Here is a 22,380-nt window from a genome sequence, read left to right on the forward strand (position 1 = left end):
ACTCCCTCCTGTTCCTTACCACTGCTGGCTGCATCTTGCAGCTCAGCCAGCACAGGGTCCTTCAGTCCTCATCTATAACAGATGCATTTACAATTAATCCCAAGTGCACAAAATACTGTTTGTGTTGGAAGGTGTGTGTGGGAAACCAACCAGCTTTTCAAAGATTAGCCTTCCCAAGTGCTTGCAAGCCTTTCTCTCACAGACCAGGGTCCCATCTGCCACATCCACAGAACTGGCATGATTTCAGCACATGCCAGACTTGGGCTTCCTGTCAGAGTTGTGCATGCACTGTATGACTGTGCCTGGCTGTCCTCACTGACCCTGGACTTGCCACAGTCAAAATCAGTGCTGAGTGTTCCAGTTACACAGAAATTCCGTTCCTCTTTTATAGCACTGGAGTTAAACAACAGAAGAAGCATCAGACTTTGACGTGTTGGCTCATATGTCAGCTCCACACACCCTTCACACACCCTGTGTTGATCAGGCACACAGCCTTCATTTCCCCCCTCCATGGCTACCCCAAAGCTTCCTCCTTACCCCTTCTTCTGTGCCCCTCAAGTCCCGAGTGTGGCTGTCCCCTCCTCCATTTCACTCTTGAAGAAATGCGTGTGCCTAACATGTTGGAGAAGGCAGATTTATGGATTCTACTCCTTTGTGGAGGGAGGTTCAGGGTCCAAGGAAAGAAGAGGGAGATTGGACTGAGCTCTTCTATTGAGTGGCCTCAGGGTTTCCTTGGAGGAGTGGGCTTTGGCTAGAAATATTTTACCTATGCTGTGTTCTGATAAATTAAAACCTGGTTTTGGTTTTTCCATTTTTTTTTTTTTTCACTAGTTTTGAAGCCACCTGGGTAAAAGTCACAAAAGCTTTCTGAAATGACCTGAAATAAATAGCACATACCTTTTCCTCTCAGGTGGCCCCATTTCTGCATCAACATGTTAACATCATCTTTCAGACAAAAACGGGTGGCAGAGATGTTGTCCAGAGGTTAGGCAGGTTAGACCCATTCACATCACTTCCAGCCTGGCAGGGCAGTGTATACTTGATCTTTGTATGTACCCAAACTACTGCTCATCATGTAAGTACTAAAAATAAAATTGAATTAGAAGTTTGATCCAGCAACATGAGATGAGAAGTATTTACAAAGATAAGGGAGGCATTAACTAAGAAAATGTAAAAGAGGTATGAACTAAGCGTGCTTTTATATAAGATGTATGGGGATCTCATCCTACTATGACTTCAAGAAGAGTTGAAGTGGTTATAACCAAATAATGTAAAAGGTTACAGCTGCATTCTTTCTAATATATCAGTTCACAGCAGAACAAAGATGATCAGCATGATGCCCTTGGGCTCCTCTTTGGACTGACAATCTTCTTACACAGTGGTGTGAAGCGCTTGCCCTGGCAACAAAATGGGAAAACCAAACCAAAACAATAAAAAAAACCTATAAAAATGCAATGTAATCTTCTTCCCACCTTTCTCTCACTCTGCTATCTGAGAAGGACTAATCGATACAGGTGAAGGAAAATTTACTCTACACACAGCATACAAGCCCTGAAATACAGCACCTAGGTTTTTTTCCTCCTCTATTGGAAAGACAAGGTGCAGGGAGAAAAACCAATACTCCAGGCTGAGTTGGGTCATCTCAGTCCTGTGAGATGAAAGGAAAGGATATCTATAAACAGAAAATATGTAAACCAGGGAACATTTAATGTTTTTTTTTTTCTGTGTCATGTATAAACAAAATACTTTTATGAACTGAGTCAACAAGTGTCTAGTGTTTGGCATTACGGCTGCACTCCAACTAATGAATTGGTAACCCACCAAATGCAGTCTAGATGAACTCAGTGTCATTTCTGAGACTCTACAAAGGCATAGTAAAGACAAAGCAGTACATATATAAAACTACTACATAGAAACAAGAATCATGTTGTAAGAAATATTCACATGGTTTCATATAGAAAATAAATTTAAAGATGCAGTCTTAGGGAATTGGGAACAATGTCTGGATAAGGTTGAAGTCCTAGCTGTTTGTTATCTTTCAACTTTTGTATTATAATTCTGGCAAATTCCTCTCCTTGGCTATCTGAGGTATCAAGCAGTTGTCGCACTTTTGATGTCCTTGTAGGTTTGGTGCTTATAAGTTCATAGTCTTCTTTCATGAGTAAAAATCTTGCTAGAAGAGCATCCAGTGACTGATTCAAACATGCTTCAGTCATCTGATCAATAATTTCTTCTCTTTTGCTTTGGATCCATTGATGAGCTACATTCTGTTGTATGGTTTCCAAAACAAAAGCTGAGATTGGAGAGGATTAAAAAAGAAGTATTGTAACTGTCTGTCAATAAATAGTGCCATAGAACAAAGACAAAGCTGAGAAAGAACTGTTTAACACTTGTTTTTTTGGTCAGAAACACACTAGACTATTAAACATGCGTTTGACATTACACTATTATAATCCACATTTAAAATGTTCCATTTTTTCAAATTTGGCGGTTGAAGTATTTATTTTATCTGAATCACAGAATAACTTAGGTCAGAAGGAACCCTCAAGGAGGTTTTCTGGTCTAATGGCCTGCTCAAAGTGGGGATAACTTCAAGGATAACTCAGGTTACTCAGTGCCTTGTCCAGCTGAATTTTTGTCCAGTCTCAAGTGATGGGACGTCTACAGACCCTGTGTGAACCTGTTCCAATGTTCAACCCAACCTGATACTAAAAAGAGAAAGGTGGGAACTTCACTTTGCAGTGGGATTTTTATTGAAGTTTACTGAAAACATCCTTTTCGTTCCTGTGTATTTTCCTCAAGCTGAGGATTCACATAGTGAAAAGGTGTCAGGTTCTGTTGTTTCTAGAAGAGAGATGATGTGGCAGATCTTTATAAAGTTGCATGCTATTGTGTGGCCCATTAAAAAAAATGAATCTCTGAATAATTCATCATGCACTAAAGCTTCTTTTTGTTATTTTTTTTTGGAAGCACACTTTTTAACAGTTATTTGATGCATAGGAATATAATGCAGTGGGCTGTCAGCTAACAGAAAATCATAAAAGGAATGATGCTGACACAGCTGCCATTTCTCTTTGCCCCATAATTACTAAGAGGAGGATTGACAAGATTAAAAAATGAGAAGTGACAATAAACAAGATGACTTAAGCTCAAACTAACTTTTTTTCTTGTTCTGCTGGATTGCAGCATTGCTACAGGAGTAGGAGAGAGGAGAAATAATACGAGGAAATGGAATGGGATAAGGAAGACTGATGGCAACATGAATTAAGTTTGCTTAAAAGGAATGAAAAAAGTAGTAGCTACAGGTACATGTACTTGGTCACATTTTACATTGGTTTTACCTTGTAGTGTAAAGCTACAAGGACAGAATTACTTGCGTTATTTGTAGAATGCTTTGTTTTCATTTTACAGATGAACAATAGTTAAAGTTCCCATTTCATACATATATATATCTGATACTAGGACAGTTATTGTGGGTCTTGGAATTAAATCAGTGTTTGCTGTACCTGAAGGAACTGGTGATGACCGCAGCATACATGATGCAGGATTTGTGGCATCTGAAATACTCTTGTCAGATGAAGGAGAACAACTGTATGGATGCACAAGAAGTTTGGCACTCTGAGTTACAGAGATATTTTCATCTGTGCTCTGACTGCTGAGAGACTGTAGACCCCCAGAACTTCCACCTGAAAAAAGGAAATAAGAAACAACGAAAGAGCCAGCTGTATTACTTCTATGTTCAAATAAAATACAGACATTGGAGACTACTTAGAACAATTCCATAAACCAGGTCATAAACAACCCAAATTCACTTCAAAATTCCTTACACTCAAGTTCTGAGTATATTTATGTCCCTTATCTTTTACCAGGGCTTGAACACGGGTTGGGAGGTTTTATGTTATTTTAAAAGACCCTATGCCAATATCTGCATCAGGTAGTTTTACAATGGAAAGCAAGACTGATATTCCTCATATTTTTGAAGTTTACTTCTGCGGTAAACACTTCTGCTGTTGTAGGGTTTTGTAGACACTATTTTCATAAGCTTTACAGGAGCTATACATACATACAACAAAGCCTAAGCAGGACCACCAACTGATCAGTCAGATTAATTGTACCACCACAGTCTCACTAATAACTTCCAATAAGCTCCACAGGCAGGTATGACAATTTTTAACAGGAACCAGGAGCAAGAAGGGCTGATGCTTATAATTATCTTATCTGATTACACTTACAGTCCATGCTTATATTCAAGCTAATATTTAATTTTCTAAAATTCATCACAACATTCCTATTAAGCTTGGTAACCTCAAGTTTTTCTTAACCTTTAAGATTTTATACTATGTGTATAGATAAATGCTTGGGTTGAGGTACAGCCAAACTATGCTACACTTGCTTTCTGCCATTTCTCCATTAATTGAAATTCCTTAAGCCTCCTGTAATTTATTTTCCCTGGAATTCCTGATGTATTTATATCTTTCTAGTACACTGAATACGAGCCCAGAATTGTGGATGTGTTCAAAAAGGAACTGGAAAAGAAACTGCCTGTGCCCTCCTACTTCTACCAGAATATCTCCCGTTTTGCAGCACCTCAGCATGCTTTTTGATGCCCCACCTTATAGCAGCAGTGAACAGTTGTCTTGTCTGCTTTCACATCACTGGTCTTTAAAGGATACTCCATTCTTTTGAAATAATATATGTTTGCATTCTTTTGAAAGAAGAAACTTAAATGCAATTTTAGTTTCACAACGTACTGCTATTCCATCTGGGTCCCATCACTCTTTTCTGGCTTCTGATGTCACAACCTCAAAATTGAATTCTGTCTGGGAATTTTTCCAAATTTTAATCAGAAAAGGTGACAGCTACAAAAGGTCTGTGCAGATATTTTTGCAAGGCAATCTATTTATTAAAGCTGTTTTGTTTACTGAATTAAAAATGATTAATTGATAGGTTGGGCTGCATTAGAAACTTTCAGTTTACTTGGCTTTAAGAGGGCCTCAAAATGTTTGGTCCTTTTTATCTTTAGAAGTAGTTCACAAATTATTAACTGAACTGCCACGAGTCTGAAGGGACAAGTAAATGTTACCTTTGCACTCACAACCCTGAAGACAAAAACTGAAGCTGGAAGCTGGGGGGATTTCTCAAGTGACAACAGAAAATCAGAGCTCAGATATTCTATTTTTTTACCCAGAGCACTAAGTTTACAAAACACGTCTTTTCTGACATAAACGGAGATCCAACTTTCTACTGTGCAAATGTAATGTCACAGTGGGAGTGTAAAGCTGCAATGGCAACTTAAATTTACACAAAGTCATGAGTATCTCTACCTGATGAGAGGATATTACACATGGGAATAGACTTGAGTCTTGATATATCTGGAGAGATGCTTCGAAGGGGAAGTGCATCACATTGAATGGAGCCGGAATATGTTTCCTGAAATGATTCCAGTCGTGTATTGAAAAGGCACATTAAATAAATACAAATTTGCAATTTTTTACAGAGTACTTTCCCACCACTGCGTTTTCTGTGCTAAGTGCTCAACAGACAGCACAAACAAAATGCAGTAAACCAGAAGGAATTATGTAATTGTGTTTTTCCAAAGCAGTAAACCAGAAGGAATATGTATTTGTGTTTTTCCAAAGCTGACAGCAATTTTGTATGCAAGTTTAACTATCAGTAAGAACCAAAAGCAGCAGCATTAAGAATTAAAATATAAAAGCAAATCTGTATGAGCCTATATATGCAAGCTGTGTAGGGGTGTAAGGGAGCAGAAGAAAATCTCTTACAAGTTGCATTCTTTGTGTACTGCATTTCTCCTCAAGGGGATGGCTTTCCCACATTCAGAGGACATACCAAACATGCCCTTCTTATTTCTGCTTAACCACCCTTTACTATCTTTACCTATATGGCTATGTGTTTGTTACAGCCCGGCTCTACTAATGCATTTCATGCCTTTCCTAACTGCACAGGAAAGTAAACTGCAGAACAATTCTCTCTTACTAAGCTGACCCCCATTTTAAGCTCTCAGGATCTTTAATGATGCCGACATACCAAATACAATACGTAAAAAACTTACCTCGTGGGGATTCAGAGGTATATTTAGTGGTATCTGCTCCGCATCTGCTTGCTTTCCACTCTTGTAAATACATCGTGATTCATATAGTGACTGGAAAAGACATATTTACCTGTATTAAATTTCTGCTATAAGTCAAGATGACAGCTCTGTACAAACACATGCTTCAGCCAGATACAAGACTAGATAAATGACAAAGGAGGTTACATTTCTTTTACCAAGCAGAAGTTACTGACTTATTTGACCAAACCATAACTGTACCAACAGTCACTTACTTTTGATGTCTTTAACAGAATTACTGCTTCCAGCATAGCTATTTCATCAAATGTTCGAAGCACTGGCTCAAGGTCTATTAAACATTCTAAACAAAGAAAGAATACTTTAATGAATGGTTCAAAGTGGAAATTAAGTTTTTAATTTGATAAAGCTACATTTTATATTTACAAAAGTAATTTGTCTATTGATACATATCAAACCACTTATGCTGCTAAAGAGAAGTTTCTTCCTTTTACCGGTTGCAACATTTTCACAATGCCAGAAGAAACCCTGTCCTGATCTGGCCACCTTGGCACCCTATATCAAAAGAGACCCAGGACTGTACCAGACTGCAAGTCTCACATTCCTGGAATGGATAGATGGGTGAGTTTAGTATGTTTCCAGATAGATCCAACAACCCTCGTTGATTAGCTAAATGGGACCAAACAGCTGTCCTCTCATTCCAGCAGATGTGCTGAAGATTCATATGAGAAAAATAACAACAACCTCCCATCACAGCAATATCTAGAATAGATGCTGTGAGGCAGGGCCAGAAAAGATGAGATAGTCAAGTTACTGACCTATCACATCCAGTAAATCCAAATGATATTGTCCTCATTCCCAGCATAGGCGGCAAATCAAGAGAAGCTAAAATCATCTGCTCAGACAGGGAGGGACGTGACAGTTCAATGATCAGCTGTCAGCCTGTGCTATACATCCTTTCTTTCCAATGCTTAAAGGTTTACAAACTAAATATTTCAAATTTTCAGATGAATGTATTGTAAAAATGTTTCTCTGAAACTGTGCTGAAATACAGCAAAACCTCTGGAAAGGATGATGGCATGCCACAATTCCACTGCATTTCTATGAACTCCACAGATTCATCAAAGTCCATTAACCATACTAGAAATCCATCACACTACATCCTCATTAACATATTTCTAGTTTATTGTAATTTTACCACTGTTCTTCCATATTAACTTTTTTCCACTAGCATCTTCAAGACATACATTCAATACTGGGATTCTTATTGTTCTTGCATCAGCTAAAACAGAGTTTTAAAGGTTTGTCACTCCATTTTCCACAATGAAATATTAGCACTGTTTATCTTTGTTGATTATAATCAATAATGTAGGTGTACATTCCAAGTACATGCAGAAACATGGTGATAAGTAGTCTTTATCCCTTATTTATAAGGGGAACAGACAGGTTCCCCTTAACAGAACCAAGGTTAACAGAACCAAGATTTTCTATTTAAAGTTTACTTTATGAAAATGGGGCTTGGTTGTTTTGTTCTTCCCCCCCCTCCCCACCCCCCTGTGCTACAGTATTTGCAAAATTTCCCAATCAGCAAGCTTTACTTCCCTTAATTTTGCAACAATTCTGCTACTTCTACTTTCTTTTTATAATAGTAAAGTAGAGGAAAAAGCATTTTTTCTTCAAAGACCATCTTACACACACTTGGCACTAATAAAAGAACCAAAGTTAGCTCGTAATGTAGAACATATCCCAGATAATTACCCCTTCATTGTGACTGCAGACTTGATTGCTATTTTGTTTAACTGGCACAGGAAAATACGAATACATAAAGAAATACCATGATCTGTACTCTTTTTGATTTTAGGAAATGTAAATGGCTATATTTCCTTGCTTGGGAAAATAAAAAAATAAATACAAAATTTAAAATCTCACAAATCAGACTCAAGCCAACATAAACTAGTATTTCAAAATATTCTTAATAAAAAAATAATTGCTTCAAGAAAGGGCACATAATTTTGGACTGTAAATTGAACATGAAGATACTCTATGTGTTTGGATGTGTCCCTTTTTGTCCTTTCCCAAAGTGATGCGAAAAGTTGAAGTTAGGAACATTTCTTTCTAAGCTATCTGAACAGCAATTTTCTAACACTTTCCAACTTGAAGTGTGCCTATAAAGGCTTTCAAGTAAACAAACTTCTGTTCACCAATGAAACATTTAGAACTGTGGACCTCTCTATCTGTAACATTACAAAACTCCCCAGGAAACCAAAACAAAACCCAAACCCAAAGAGCACCAGAAAAAAATAAAAATCCCCATGTACTTCAGGTCTGAGTCATTGCACTTTCAATTTAAGCACTGAGAAACTTACAGAATTGTTTAAGCCAGAGCTCTTTGTACTGTTCTACCTTTGTATACGTTCACTAACTCTCTTATTCTACTTTTCTGCCTCTCCAAAGTGATCCAGCTTTCCCTACAGAATTAGGATTGTGTTTTCTAAAGGAGCAGGGAGGAAATTTTGAAAGCACACACAAATTTAAATAAGCACTGCAAGGCATCAGCAGGAACTACTTTTAGTTTCACTACACTGACATTAGCAACCACAGCAACACTCACAAGAGGAAATTTCACAGTCGAAAACCGGTAAGCAGTTTCTGCCAATTTTGATGGAATTACCTTTCCACAACAGCCAAAGAACCAAAAGTCACCACAAAAATAAGCACGTTAAGAAGAAATTGCTAGGGGCGAGCGAATTTGGACTCAACATACACCAAGTATCTCAGTTAAGTGCAACAAACACAGGTTTGCAGAAATCAAAACTTTTCCAGTTCACACTCCAGCACTCTAATTTCTATAAACCTACACCTCAGTCTTTTTCTCTAAATTCTGCAATCTACTGTAAAAAGGGCTGAAAGTATCTATATTTAGTGTCATTGAAAAAAAGCGGGACAAAGTGAGGGTGGTTAAGAGCGTGGGTTCAACCAGTTTCTGCTTGATCTGGGAGTGGAACAAAGATAAAGTCTCAATCAAAAAGATTTATACTGAGATGCAAAAACAAGGTGAAGTCACTATAGCTTATCTGATGTACAATGGGTTTTGGTGTGTTTGTCAGCTTGCTCATAAATCCCACAGTACTCATTCTACACTTCTCCCCCCTTCTTAAAAAGTAAGATGTTCCCTTCAACAATAAACAAAAAAGCCAAGTGTAAGTAGTTACACAAAGCATGCTGCTTTTTTACAAGTAAATTAGAGATGGCAAATGCAAAACACTCCACCTAAAAATTTGTTTTAATGGTACATTTGATATTCCATTCATAAATTTTGTTTACAGACATGGTGGAAGCAAACAAGTACCTTAGCATATGCAACAATAATGAGCACATACATCTCTTGACATCTTGACAACTTCTCTTTTCTGACTATAACTTTGGTCTGTAAGTACCATGTTCAACAGAAAGCTGGCAATTTAAAAATAATGATGTAAAGCAAACTCACTTAAGAATGATGGTCTTTCATCTGGGTTTTGCGCCCATCCACTTTCTATCAATTTTATGATGATCACTCGATGAGGAATGTCCATTGATAAACTTTCTTCACTTAAGTCTAGTCGCTGTCCTTGTGACACACTATACATTATCTGCAAGGGGTTTATAACTTCTGTCAAAATAGACATCGTGAAGTCATTAGAAATACATATAATATAAATAGCTTATTATAGGAAAGGTAATTTAGTTTGCAGACAGTGCATTTATAGTTCACCAAAATAAGGTTATATTCCTCTTTTCATGAAGAAATATATTTTTAATTTATCATTGTAATTTAAAAAATATACAGAAAAAGAGTCTAATATTAAAAGTAACTCAAAGTCCTTTTTAATAAGCTTAAAAGTTGAGTAATTAAAAAGTAACTCCTAAAATGAAGTACTCAGGTACCCATTTCTCAGGTTAAGCCTTATGTAAAATAAGTCTGGAAAAATAAATAAAAACAAGACATGGTCTTACCTTCAAATGGCTGTTTCCTTGACATCACTTCCCACATAATAATTGCATAGCTGTTTAAAGTATAAAATGTACAGAAGATGTTATTTCAGATTACCAACACACTATGTGCTTGGCTTTACATTTTACTAAAAATGTTTTCCTAAAATGATCCCAAATGCACACACGGGACTGACTATAGCTAACTACAGTGATGACCTGAATATAGGAAAACTATCAGGAATTTTAAACAGTGACTTCGGCTAGAAACGGTTAATAATATTAAGAACAGAAAAGATACATGGCATATAATTTCCTGTTAGTGATAGCTCTGCTCTACTAATATGTTGTGAATTACCTACATACAGTTTAAATCTCAGTATGCAAATTACAGTGAGCACCAGAGTCCCAGCTGCTCTGTCTTAGCTGCAATACTGTGGCATCTCCACAGTCCAGACCAACACTCTGTGACATTCCCATGAGAAGCAGGGTTCTACCAGGGAGGATGGCTTTGAAAAGCTTTTTAAATTTTTCTTAAAAAAAATTGAAATCCATTTTCCACTGAAGCAATAAAAATAAAATTATGCAAAGATTTTTTTTCTGAAGAATTACACTTATCAGAATAAATGTTTGCTCACCCAGCTGTACACAAAGACAGTATTTTCCTGCATCACCAAAAAGTAACAAATTTTGCATTCAGTTTACATTTAACTGCCTCTCAGCATTACATCATATAACAGCTACCAACTAATAATAAGAAGAAAAAAGAATGAAGTAACTGATGCTTAAAATCGATCAGATAAATTGAGCTTTCCTAACTGCTTATTTTGTTCACAACATAACATTCGTCAATGATAAAATTTATTCAAGTAAATTTTAATGAAACAATCCTCCCTGTTAGAAAGCCTGCTTTTGATGCATCCCTGAGAAATGAATGCAGGCTTTTATTCTGGCATGGCAAATCGTTCCCTTTATAAACGTTAATGCTGCTTGACTGTTGTTTAAATGATTTGTTTCTTTAAGAAAGATCTTTACTCACAAATTAGCTTTGATATCTCGACAACATTCAGCTGTATCTTCTGTGGTCAGTTAATCAGACACCCAGCCTTTCATTCAGTTTGGTATCTCTCTACAGGCTATTTTTTCAATTCTACAACACCGTAGCACCCAATTCCTGATGAATCTCCTTTACACTACTCACATTTTCCTTTCCTATTTCTGCTTCATAGCATCTCTTTCTGATCCTGAGCACAGACCTTCCTCTGTGACCTTTCTGGCGGTCATTTCTTTCACTGTTTTTCTACCTTCACGTCTTCCTGCCTTGAACTGCCATCACTCATGATATCATCTCAGTTTCTTTTCTGTCTTTTCAAACAATCCCTTCCCAATTTATCAGTTTTCTAAGCCCTTCTATGGATCTTTTCTTTCTTATTTTCTCCCGCTTGGTTGTTATTCCTCTGCATACTTTTTTATTTCTAAGAAACGTCTGCCTTCCTCATCTGCACTCATTAAACCTCCAGCCACTCTTTTTTTTCCCCATAATATGCCATTATTCCTTTCCAGTGTCTTCCTAGTCCAGCTTTTCCTAGCAAAGGGTGAAGAAAGCAGGTATGTTACCATCTCTATTCTTTAGACAGGAATGTCAAGGAACTTTATGTGCCCCGTAAGCATAAGGAATAATTAAGGGAAGTTGTGGTTTCCCTGGAAGTCAGTAAGACCCTGTGAGACTGATTCATCTTTCACCAAAATACAGTTATACTTCTAATATCCTAAGAGCAATTGCTGTTTCATTATAAGGGTTGCCACTACTACTTTCTATTCTATTACTTCTACTACTCAGAAGTGACTAACACAAATCTACCTGAACTTTCATAAAATAAGCTATTCCTTTAGGGAATCTCTCTAACTACATTCTCCAACCTCATTACCCTATTTTTTTTTCCTAACTCCTTTAAAAAAATATTTTCTTCTTTCCCTTGAGTACATTCTGCAAATTATTTTAATTGATCCACTCAAATTACAAAGGTACGTGCAATGAGATAATGGCGTGAACAGCTTTTTTTCTTCCCTACAATGTCTGTATGTATACCCTCATTTATAGAAACCAGTCTTCCCTGTTTCTGTAGTTCTACCTTGATTTCTGGAGCATTACACTTGTCACAGTGTTTCCTAAAGAAACAATGAGTCATTAAATCCAGCTACCATTAATTTTTTCCCAATTCAATTTGCTTATACACCTATGATACTACTACTGAAAATATTAAAATTGCTGAAAATATGTTAAAATCTAGGTTCAGTAAATCAAATTTGAATTCAAATTGCAAAGCCTACTTGAGAACTACATGAGTTACCTGTAGATATCGTGTTTTACACTTGCACGAGTTTTCTGACTGGGATTGTAATCTTCAGGTGGCATATAGATAATTGTCCCTCCTTCTGGTAAAGAGGTTTCACTTCGTGATTGTGACATGGATATGACACGCCATTTTGACATGCCAAAATCTGCAATCTGGAAAGGACAGATCAGTTGTTCTGAGAAGAAAAATTGCATTTATCTGCTGACAGCTATTAGAAATTCCTGAAATATGCCCAAAAGAATGGGTCACTTACTTAAAGTCCTTAAACTGACACACAAAAAGTATGAGGTTATCCTAGCAACAGGAAACATCCGCTCCAGTTCAGAAAGCATTCCAAGGTCATGATGCATGTTATTCCTGTAGCACTGCCCTACCCTGGGGTTCTTTAAGGAAAGATATACTCTATGGCCAGGGAATTTGCTATGGAAGTGTGTCCCATATGAAGAACATCACTTTCTTTAGTTAAAAAAAAAAAAAAAAAGGCAGACAAAAAAAACCCCACTGAGTACTTCCAGCTCCCTGGTTGTGAAAAAGCACAAATTTAGTATAAATCATAACAGCTCTATGTAACAGGTTGCAGATAGCCCAAGACAGTTGTGCTCACAGAAAAATTTTAGGGCACTCCACCTCACCACCAAAACTATGAAATTCTTGGATTAATAGAATTAATACATTAGATATTAAAAGATTAATACATTAATAGATTTGACATTCTGATATCCTGTGCTGCAAAAGTTGCTGAATATTTTCTTGACTGTACAGTCTGGGGCCTTGTCCCTTCCTACAGAGTTTACAGTACATCTACATAAAAAATTAATTGACATTAGTTTACGTTCCCAGATATCCACAAGTCAGGGTGCAAGATCAGACTAGGTTACGGGTAAGGGGACAAATATCCAGCAGAATACACTGGCTGGCTGAGCTGCAAAGTGTATGGCATACAAGAGAGAAAAATAAGCAGCCAGCTAGGAGCTCTGCACTTGTCCAGCATTTGCCTAAGAGCAAAAACATTCTCAACAAAGATGCCTGTGTGAGCACTGTGGCAGCAAAGGTAACAGAAATAAGCTTTCTGGAGAGCACACAGTCAAAATCCACAGTAAAAAAATAACCTTGCTTTCCCTACAACTTCCTCTCATCAAGCCTTCCTCACTGTTGTGTTATCTTGCTCATTCAGCAGATCTGGGACAGTCAGCAGCACTCTATGAATGGTGTTACTGTTATACATATGCATTCTATTTTGCATGCATTGCATGGCAATTCCTTGTATCTCCTGCCCTAATTTGGAGAATCTTGCTTGTCTCCCCCAGACACTCAAAAACTGTGATGACAGTCTTCCAGACTCCTTACAGGATGTAGGGCAGGTATTCAAGAGTTAACCTCTTCCCTTCAATTGCCCCAGCAAGCAACTGTTTAGATGTGGTTAAGCAGAGCACCAGACCATACTAATGCTGTTAGGGATTAAAAAAAGAGTAGATAAAAATTACTTGCACCAGGTCCCCAATCAGGTTTAACAGGAAGCTCAAGAGATGGCAATACCAGCACAGCTGAGTGGGAGGAGGTATGACCTCCTGAGGGCGTGAGCAGAGACAAAGCTTGGCAGTAAGGCACCTTACTGCCAAGAAAAATGTTTTTGCAGAGGAGAAAGAAATCAGCACTGGATCTTTGATCTTTATCAAAGGACTTACAAAAAGATTAATCTCATGGTAACAGATGACACATTTGTCGTTCAAGTATAAATTAAGTGCAAAAAATCTCTTCATGTTTACTTGAATAGCATATTCTATCAATTTAAAAAGAGGATTTAAAAAACAAACAAACAAAAAGAGTTCTTGCAGTTATGGAAGCACATAACCATTTTGTCAGAAGTACTTTTAGTCTCTTTTTCACATCATGGCAGTGATATTTTAAATAAATGAATGTTACTTCTCTATGTATGCTTGCTTGGTCTAAGGTGTTTCAGAAAAGCCATCTTCCCACATGTTCAGATTTCATGGTTATCACAGAATCATACAACCAACTAGGCTGGAAAAGACCTTTAAGATCAAATCCAACCACTACCCTAGGACTGCCAAGACCACCACTAAAGCATATCACTGAGGGCCTTGTCTACATATTTTTTGAACACTTAATGTTTTTGAGCACTTAAAGTTATGTTTTATATGTTCTTATGCTACTCTAACAGAACACAGAGTCATAGAATAATTAGGGTTGGAAAGGAGCTTAAGATCATCTAGTTCTAACCCCCCTGGCATGGGCAGCGACACCTCGCACTAAACCATGCCACCCAAGACTCCATCCAACATATATTTACATATCACATGATAAATATCAAATGGGGTATGAACATTTGAATTTGACCTACTGTCCTCCAGAACTAACTTGTCTGAGCATCTTAGACAGGAACACTTTCTATTTTCTTCTCAGAAGAGGCCAGACGTAGCTACAGCTGGGAGGTTGCCAATGAGAGTGTCACTGCTATTGAGCATCAGCTATTGCTCTAGCAGAAACAGCCCCAATTCTGGCTTTCTGGTCTTTTTAGATGGAGCATATCCACACCTGAGCAAAGCAGAGCTTTCAAAAGAAAAACTCAAAAGTTCTTTCTGCAAGGATAGAAGAAAGTGTCTGTCATATAATTACATCCCCTCTGTATGGCCACATCCTCACTCCTCCTCTTCTAAAATAATTAAAACACTTTAACTCAGTCTGGATGCTAAAGAACATAAGAATTAAATAAATCTACCTTGACATGAAACTCATCATCCAGCAAAATATTCTGGGTTTTCAAGTCATGGTGCAGCAATGGAGGATTCATGTTGTGCAAATAGTTTACTCCCAAAGCAATTTCATAAAGAATGCGAAATCTCAGGCACCAGGGAATGTCAGGATATAGATCTTTCTGCCAAGAAACCACAAAACCAGAATATAATCCTCTGGTCTGATCTAACAGCACATCACAAAGACTTTTGTAAGAAGAAGAAAGTGACTTGGACAAGCAGTAATCTTTTAAAACATATATTACATGAACTCCTGAGCATTAAGACTGGTTAGCTGTTAAAACAAATATATAAATGTTAATGATGCAGTGTTGTTTCTATTCCCTAACATTCATGTAATATTTCATGACTGCTATATGATGTAGGACATTTACTACATTATTCGTTCATATGGAAATATGATTTACAAATGAACTCCTGTATGAAACTTGTAACCCACAGTTTATGAGTACTACACAAAGGATGTCAAGAATCGTATTTTCAACTGACATTGAGGAAGGGGGGAAAGCTGAAGTGAAACCAAGCACAAAACACTACCGTTATAATTATTAATACACCAAGAATAAGGAGTAAACTGAAATCTTAAAAAAGTTACACTGCCATTAATGCCCTTATGAAAAGTAGCTGAGCATGAGATACACATTGATTAAAGGTACAGAAGAAACTGCAGTAGCTTTACAGTACCAACACTAGATGCTCAGACCAAGCTAATGGGAGCAGCTGAGAGTTCAGCACAGGAGAACTTACTCCTGAGAGCAGAATCTGGTAGAAATATCTCTGCCTGTTTAGATCAGCAATATTTGACTTCTTTTAACTAAAAGTCTTCAAATTTATTTATTTATTTTTTTTTTTAATAAGAATTCAAATTCAGGAAAAAAACTCCTCTGTGTGACATTTACATTGGCAATAATTCTGAAACCCAGGCTGAAGGAAGCAGAATTATTTCAGCTTCTAAGTAGACAACAGAGACTTTAAAGTGATAGTATATAATAATTAAACATGAAGCCAGTTATAGGTGATGACATCAAAGGAAAAAATGTAATAAAACTGAATTCTGATGAGTTTGGTTATCTTCTTGGGATGCAGAAAGTCTTTCTGAGCACCAAAAACTACCAGTTGAAACAATTCTCCTTTAATTTGAAATATTACTAATAATACACTTTACTACTTCCCGTAAGAATAGAAATCATAGTCTATTTGACACAACCAAAAACTGTATTTAAAGACTGTAAGTACACTTACCCCATGTAAAAGCTGGTTTAATGACCCATTTGTCATGTATTCTGTTACTATCCCCAGAAATTCAGGCTCGTTGCAAATTCCCAAAATTGGCAGAATGTAACTAAACCTGGCTTTGTGTAATATCTCTGCTTCTTTTAGAAGATGGTTTCTATCACTTAAAGAAAACAAACAAACAAACAACATTATCATAGCAATACTAGGAAAATTAAAGCAAAAGTTGGGTTCCCTATATTATCGTTAAAAGTATATACCTACATGTAGTACAACCACCTTTCACCATTTGATTCCCACAATGCTGTTTTGATAAAAAGATACTGCAAGAACAATTAGAATCTGCAAACGCGAATACAAAGATAGCTTGCCCAGTTTTGTTGTAACACTATTTCCATCAGACATTTAATCCATGATTCCAGTAAATAAAGATAACAGTCAGAACTCTTTCACCATCTTGTACAACCATAACAGTAATAACCAGCTACATTTGTCCTGCTTCACTGCCCATCTTCAAACCTGAGTTTTCATTGAGGGCTAATATTTACCTTCTACAGAGTGGAGATTTTAATATCACAATTCCCCAACCATTTAAATTTAGTGGACACTGATATGCACTAAAATAAAGGAATGCACCTTCTGTTTCTGAAGGAAAGGAATGACCAGCTATAGAATCATAGAATCATTGAATAGTTAGGGTTGGAAAGGACCTTAAGATCATCTAGTTCCAACCTCCCTGCCATGGGCAGGGACACCTTACGCTAAACCATATCACCCAAGGCTTCATCCAACCTGGTCTTGAACACTGCCAGGGATGGAGCATTCACAACCTCCCTGGGCAACCTATTCCAGTGCCTCACCACCCTAACAGGAAAGAATTTCCTTCTTATATCCAACCTAAACTTCCCCTGTTTAAGTTTTAACCCGTTACCCCTTGTCCTATCACTACAGTCTGTAATGAAGAGTCCCTCCCCAGCATCCCTATAGGCCCCCTTCAGATACTGGAAGGCTGCTATGAGGTCTCCACACAACCTTCTCTTCTCCAGGCTGAACAGCCCCAACTTCCTCAGCCTGTCTTCATACAGGAGGTGCTCCAGTCCCCTGATCATCCTCGTGGCCCCTCTCCGGACTTGTTCCAACAGTTGCATGCCTTTTTTATGTTGAGGACACCAGAACTGCACACAATACTCCAGGTAAGGTCTCACAAGAGCAGAGTAGAGGGACAGGATCACCTCCTTCGACCTGCTGGTCACGCTCCTTTTGATGCGGCCCAGGATACGGTTGGCTTTCTGGGCTGCAAGTGCACACTGCCAGCCCATGTTCATTTTCTCATCAACCAACACCCCCAAGTCCTTATCCGCAGGGCTGCTCTAAATCTCTTCTCTGCCCAACCTGTAGCTGTGCCTGGGATTGCTCTGACCCAGGCGTAGGACCTTGCACTTGGCATGGTATATGTTTTGTTTTCACATAAACTGGTCATTCAGTTGATTCACGGGTCAGTGAAGATACTTGGACCATGAAGGATAATCCTAATAAAAACCAACAATCAGATTTTATACCAATAGAGACTGATACAGGTACAGGTATGTGATGAGGATATCCAAATACAGGACTTTTACAACATATCTAAGATTGATCCTTTGGACGTGAGCCAGACTGATTCAGAAGCAATACAGCTGTGCTGGCGCATGGCTGTGTACATGCCAGGACTATGGCCATCACAATGTGCTCAGCACAGCGCCATGTTAATGCAGCTGTACAGTTCCCAGGTGAGAGCTGGCTTGTGTCCATCTAAGTCAGGGCATACACTGAAGTGCTCATGTCTGTCTGGACCCCTCAATGTAGATCTAGCCCTTACAAAGAAAATAAAGGACATCAGAGTAAATGGGGAAAAGAACCTGGAGAAGCCTGCTTTTATGACAGGAAAATTTCAAATTTAGGTGGATGTGAAATTAAGGGCAACTGCTGGTCCTTATCTATGATGGAAAAGGGCTTCTATTATAAGAAACTCTAGGTTATGATAGAAGTAAAAAGGTAGCCTTCATGAAATGTATAGGACAAAAGACACAACTACCCTTCTCCCTCTCTCTCAAAAAACTAGGTGTAAGAAAGCTAGGGGTCTTCCCAGACTGTGAGGCACATCTGCATGGGATTCAGCTGTCGCCAGGAAAGGAGCTGCAACATATCAAGGTCTATTCCTGTGTCTGTAGGTCACTTCACCTTTGTCTGTTCCTTACCAGAAGGACATTGAGTAATTCCTGAATTAGCACAGGCCCACAATAACTACCCAACTGGCATTGCTCTTTGGCTGGTCACACACCAAGTTCTGGGATTCATGGCACAGGCTTCCTGTTTGGGGAATTAACTACACTGTGAATGCTTCCCTTTTCTTGACAACATTTACAGGATGGCATTTTATGTTGCCTACTATAGAATCAACTTTCTGCAGAGACTTAGGTATAACAGATTGCTCACAGCTTCTGGTCTTCTAATAGGACTTCCAAGCTTTGTATGATATATGGTAGGTAACTGAATTATTTTGATTACCTCAGTTGCCCTTTTCATCATGATTCCACAGGTTAGATGTCACACTAATCTAAATTCTTGCAAGGCTAAAATAATATTTGGTTTCTCCCAACTGAGTTCAGAGGATAAAAAAATGTACTTCTGATTAGCAGGGATTTAAGCAGACATTTAAATTAAAGAAAAACACTCAACAAAAATAACCAACAATAAACTTGTGAGAGAACACAATATTCCTGGTTAAACACATAACTGAGATTCCATTTATTTCTGGCAAGATTTCAGAGATAAAGCCTGTGTGTACACATCTGGGGAATAAGAGGTCAAATAGCTTAAACCGATTTATCTAGTCTAGCATACTGGGTCACAAGACTAGAAGTCTTGTTACTCTGACTGAAGCTATTCTGCCTAAATGCCCCATACTAGATCAAAGAAACCCAAGGCAGTAAAGTTTAACAACAATTAGATAAGATACAAGAGGCAAGTTTACAAGTTGGGTAGGCTTCAGACAGCCTAAAAGGCAAATTTGCATTGACGGGATAAAAAATAGACATTATAGGGAATAAACAGGTATTGATGGATAAAAAATTGTTACGTGCTGCCTCATTACATGGAGTAACAGCTCCTCTAATAAACACACTGTCACTTGGGCCCAGGAAAACTTGGAAGGCAAATGCTACAAGTTGAAGCGATAATGGAAAATATCAGTTGCACTTGGAGCCTACAAGGCTGTTACTTTAAACTAGCTTCTCATAACTCTGAGATCTGGAGCAAGGAAAAATATCAATTGTGTATGATCTCAGACTAGCTGCTTCTAGGAGCTAGAAGCAATCTTTAGTGGACACATATATGCCTTACGTTCTCTCTCCCTCTGTAAACAGATCTGTAGTAATCACTGGATTTTAATATCCTGCTGACACTTCAGCAAAATGGTTAGCAACCAACAGACCCAGACAGAAGCTGGACTGTGCAAATCCCACCTGCAGCAGGAACCGCGGTGCAGAAGGAAAAGCCTTCAAAATAGGCAAGCTGTTCAGCGTCTCACACGCAGAGACCGAAACCACCCATTTCCAACAACCGAAAGAGAGGAAGCTCTGGGGCTCCTCCGTGCTCTCCTTGGCTCAAGCTGAAATCTCTCTTCGTGGGATCTCCTTTGCCCTTGGATTTACAGGAGCGCCGCCGACCGAGACACACGCTCTCTGATCCATCAACCTGAGAAACCCAGCTTCGTCCCACGGGACCAGCTCACAGAGCGTCCCGGCAACGCAAGAGCGCGGGACCCCCTTCCTGGTTCAGGCAAAAGGCGGGTTCAGCTCTGTCCTTCCCCCCCGGGCCGCTCCCCACCCCGTGATGCCTCATCCCGGCGGTCCCCCCAGTTCCCGTTACCTGTCCAGCAGCGGCCCCTGCAGGCATTTGAGGGCCACCGGGACCCTCCAGTCGGCGTGGCGGGCGGCAGACACGGTACCATAAGCGCCACGGCTGATAAAACGCAAGTCTGGGAGTTTATTGGAAGGGATGGAGGGAAGGGCGTAACTGATGGCTCCCTCCCGGCCTCCACCATCGCCGCTGCTCATCCTCGCACTCCGCCGCCCGGGACGGCCACGCTGTTTTCCGGGCGCAGGGGAGCCTGGAGGGCCGCTCTTGCCTTTCTCCCCCGCTGCTCCTCCCAGGCCCGCCTCCCCTCCAGGTCGCCGCAACCCGCTCCTCTTTCAGCCCTACGGAGCAGCGACTTCCCTTCCTCGCAGAAGACAGCCTCCCACCGGCTCCCGGGAAGCGGGAGGCGGAGCCGCCACGATGAGTCTTGCGGGGAGGAGGAAGCCGAGAGGGAGTTGGTGGGCGCGGTGCCTTGTCCTGGCCGGCCCCCGAGAGAGCTGTGCCGGGGCAGCAGCTCGCTCCTTCGGAGAAGCCTGGGCACGGTGGCAGGGGGAACTAGCCCGGGCCAGGGATGGAGCATCCCCCCACCCAGTCCGGGGGCCGTCGTGCTGGGGAGTATCCGCCTGTCCGGAGGATGGGGATAGGACAGCAGCACCCCGCTCTGTGCAGGAGGCGGGCGGGGGGTGTATCATATCTGTTCCCGAAAGATGATGCGGGATGCCAGGCCAAGTCCGGCCACCGCCCTTCGGAGCTACGGTCTATGCGTTTCCGGGTGTACAGTCATAGCTCAGGTGAAGTGAGAGGAGCGTTAGCTCATGGATTCGCTTGTCTCCTCCCTGTCTGTCCTAGGAAGACTTCAGGATAACAGGCGTTTCAAAAAGGTGATTTCGTAATTTCCAGAAAGTGCAAGTTCACCCTTGTCCCTGCTCAGAGTGAGTTGTGGGTCGGCTGATGTGTTTGTGATAGCTTCATGCCAGGGTTACACAGGAAGGTTTCGCAAGGCTCGTTCATCATGCCAAGTTCTCATAGACTGTGAAAAATGCTTTAATTTAAAATTAGAAGTCTGTAACTTTCCACAAGGAGTGACAGTTCTGCAGGATGAAATGGAGGTAAATAGAGCAAATCTCTCACCTTCCCGTGTGTGTAGATCTTGGGGTAAACCTCTGTGGCTTTTCACTTCTCCTCTTTTCTCCCAGTGATAATATGTATAGTAGAGAAAGGGGTAGGAGCTAAGCTTTCAGAGTATGATACGTGCAGTATTTCACATCATGCATTTTAAGGCATGGAATGGATTTTTAAGTTGTCTCTAGGTCCTAGTACTTTGGATAGCTTTGCTATTTTTTTTTTTTTCCAGATTTCTTATATCTTAGGTGATTTATATCCTCCAAGTGCTGCAGCATTACTAATGTACTGAGCAGCCATATAAAGCAAATGATGCCTTAGTCTAGTTTGAGTTTCATTTAGCCTCTGTTCTTCTCACACGAGTTGGTTTCCCAGAAGTGTAATTTTGATGCAGTGTTTGCAGTATGCAGGTTTTGGATATCTGTTTATGCATGTCCCTTTCTGTATTTACAATGTTGGTAGTGCAATTTGTCATACTATTTCAGCTTTTATGTATAAGAAAGATTTTGTTTATAATACACAATAAGCATATACTGTGAGCATGTACTACAAGCCATTATGTAAGCATGTACTTATGGTATTTCTCATTAAAAGATTATGAATGTCATTATACTAAAAATTTTAAGATACTATAAAAAAAATTATTTGCATCTCTTGTTGCTATGTGCTGTGTTGATTTCATGTATATTTATAGTTTTAAGTTTACTAACATAAACTGCAAGAAAATTATTGGAATTCTAAAAAGTGACAGATTGGTAACAGTGCCAAGACTATTATGAATGTCTTATTTAAGTAATTGTTTCACTGTAAAGTGTAGAGCTGTATGTTGTTATAACATATAATTTAAAGTGTTCTGTTAGATATCATCCATTTTCATTGATGTCAGTGGGTTTTGGGGTCAGTTCCTGCCGGTTGAGTGGAAGAAACATTGACATTT

General features: G+C 39.2%; 1 protein-coding gene across 2 annotated transcripts; it reads right to left on the reverse strand.

The window, feature by feature from the left end:
* Nucleotides 1–1,686: 1,686 nt before the first annotated feature.
* Nucleotides 1,687–20,549, reverse strand: RIPK2 (receptor interacting serine/threonine kinase 2). 2 transcript variants are annotated; one of them, XM_061448146.1, is made up of 11 exons: nucleotides 20,334–20,549; nucleotides 16,434–16,587; nucleotides 15,158–15,313; nucleotides 12,412–12,569; nucleotides 10,085–10,134; nucleotides 9,579–9,740; nucleotides 6,346–6,431; nucleotides 6,074–6,163; nucleotides 5,325–5,430; nucleotides 3,507–3,686; nucleotides 1,687–2,293 (listed from the first exon to the last, which is right to left on the reverse strand). In XM_061448146.1, exons 1-11 carry the CDS (start codon nucleotides 20,519–20,521, stop codon nucleotides 1,968–1,970), a joined length of 1,656 nt encoding a protein of 551 aa, XP_061304130.1. In that variant the 5' UTR covers nucleotides 20,522–20,549; the 3' UTR covers nucleotides 1,687–1,967. The 2 variants fall into 2 exon arrangements, with proteins under 2 accessions (XP_061304130.1, XP_061304131.1); XM_061448147.1 differs by lacking the exon at nucleotides 20,334–20,549 and adding an exon at nucleotides 19,928–20,237.
* Between the last annotated feature and the right edge of the window lie 1,831 nt (nucleotides 20,550–22,380).

Source organism: Pezoporus flaviventris, unplaced genomic scaffold (assembly GCF_033815535.1).
Source record: "Pezoporus flaviventris isolate CSIRO_AGI_PZ_B2104156 unplaced genomic scaffold, CSIRO_AGI_Pfla_v1 ptg000007l, whole genome shotgun sequence".
NCBI lineage: Eukaryota > Metazoa > Chordata > Aves > Psittaciformes > Psittacidae > Pezoporus > Pezoporus flaviventris.

What these genes read in the sequence shown, in the direction of transcription:
- RIPK2 (XM_061448146.1), bottom strand. Translation starts at nt 20,521, where the DNA reads ATGAGCAGCGGCGATGGTGGAGGCCGGGAGGGAGCCATCAGTTACGCC. An exon ending in GTAAAACACGATATCTACAG is followed by an intron (nt 10,135 to 12,411) that starts GTAACTCATGTA and finishes TACTTTAAACAG; the next exon opens with CTATGCAATTATTATGTGGG. An exon ending in TGAAAGACCATCATTCTTAA is followed by an intron (nt 6,432 to 9,578) that starts GTGAGTTTGCTT and finishes TTCTTTGTTTAG; the next exon opens with AATGTTTAATAGACCTTGAG.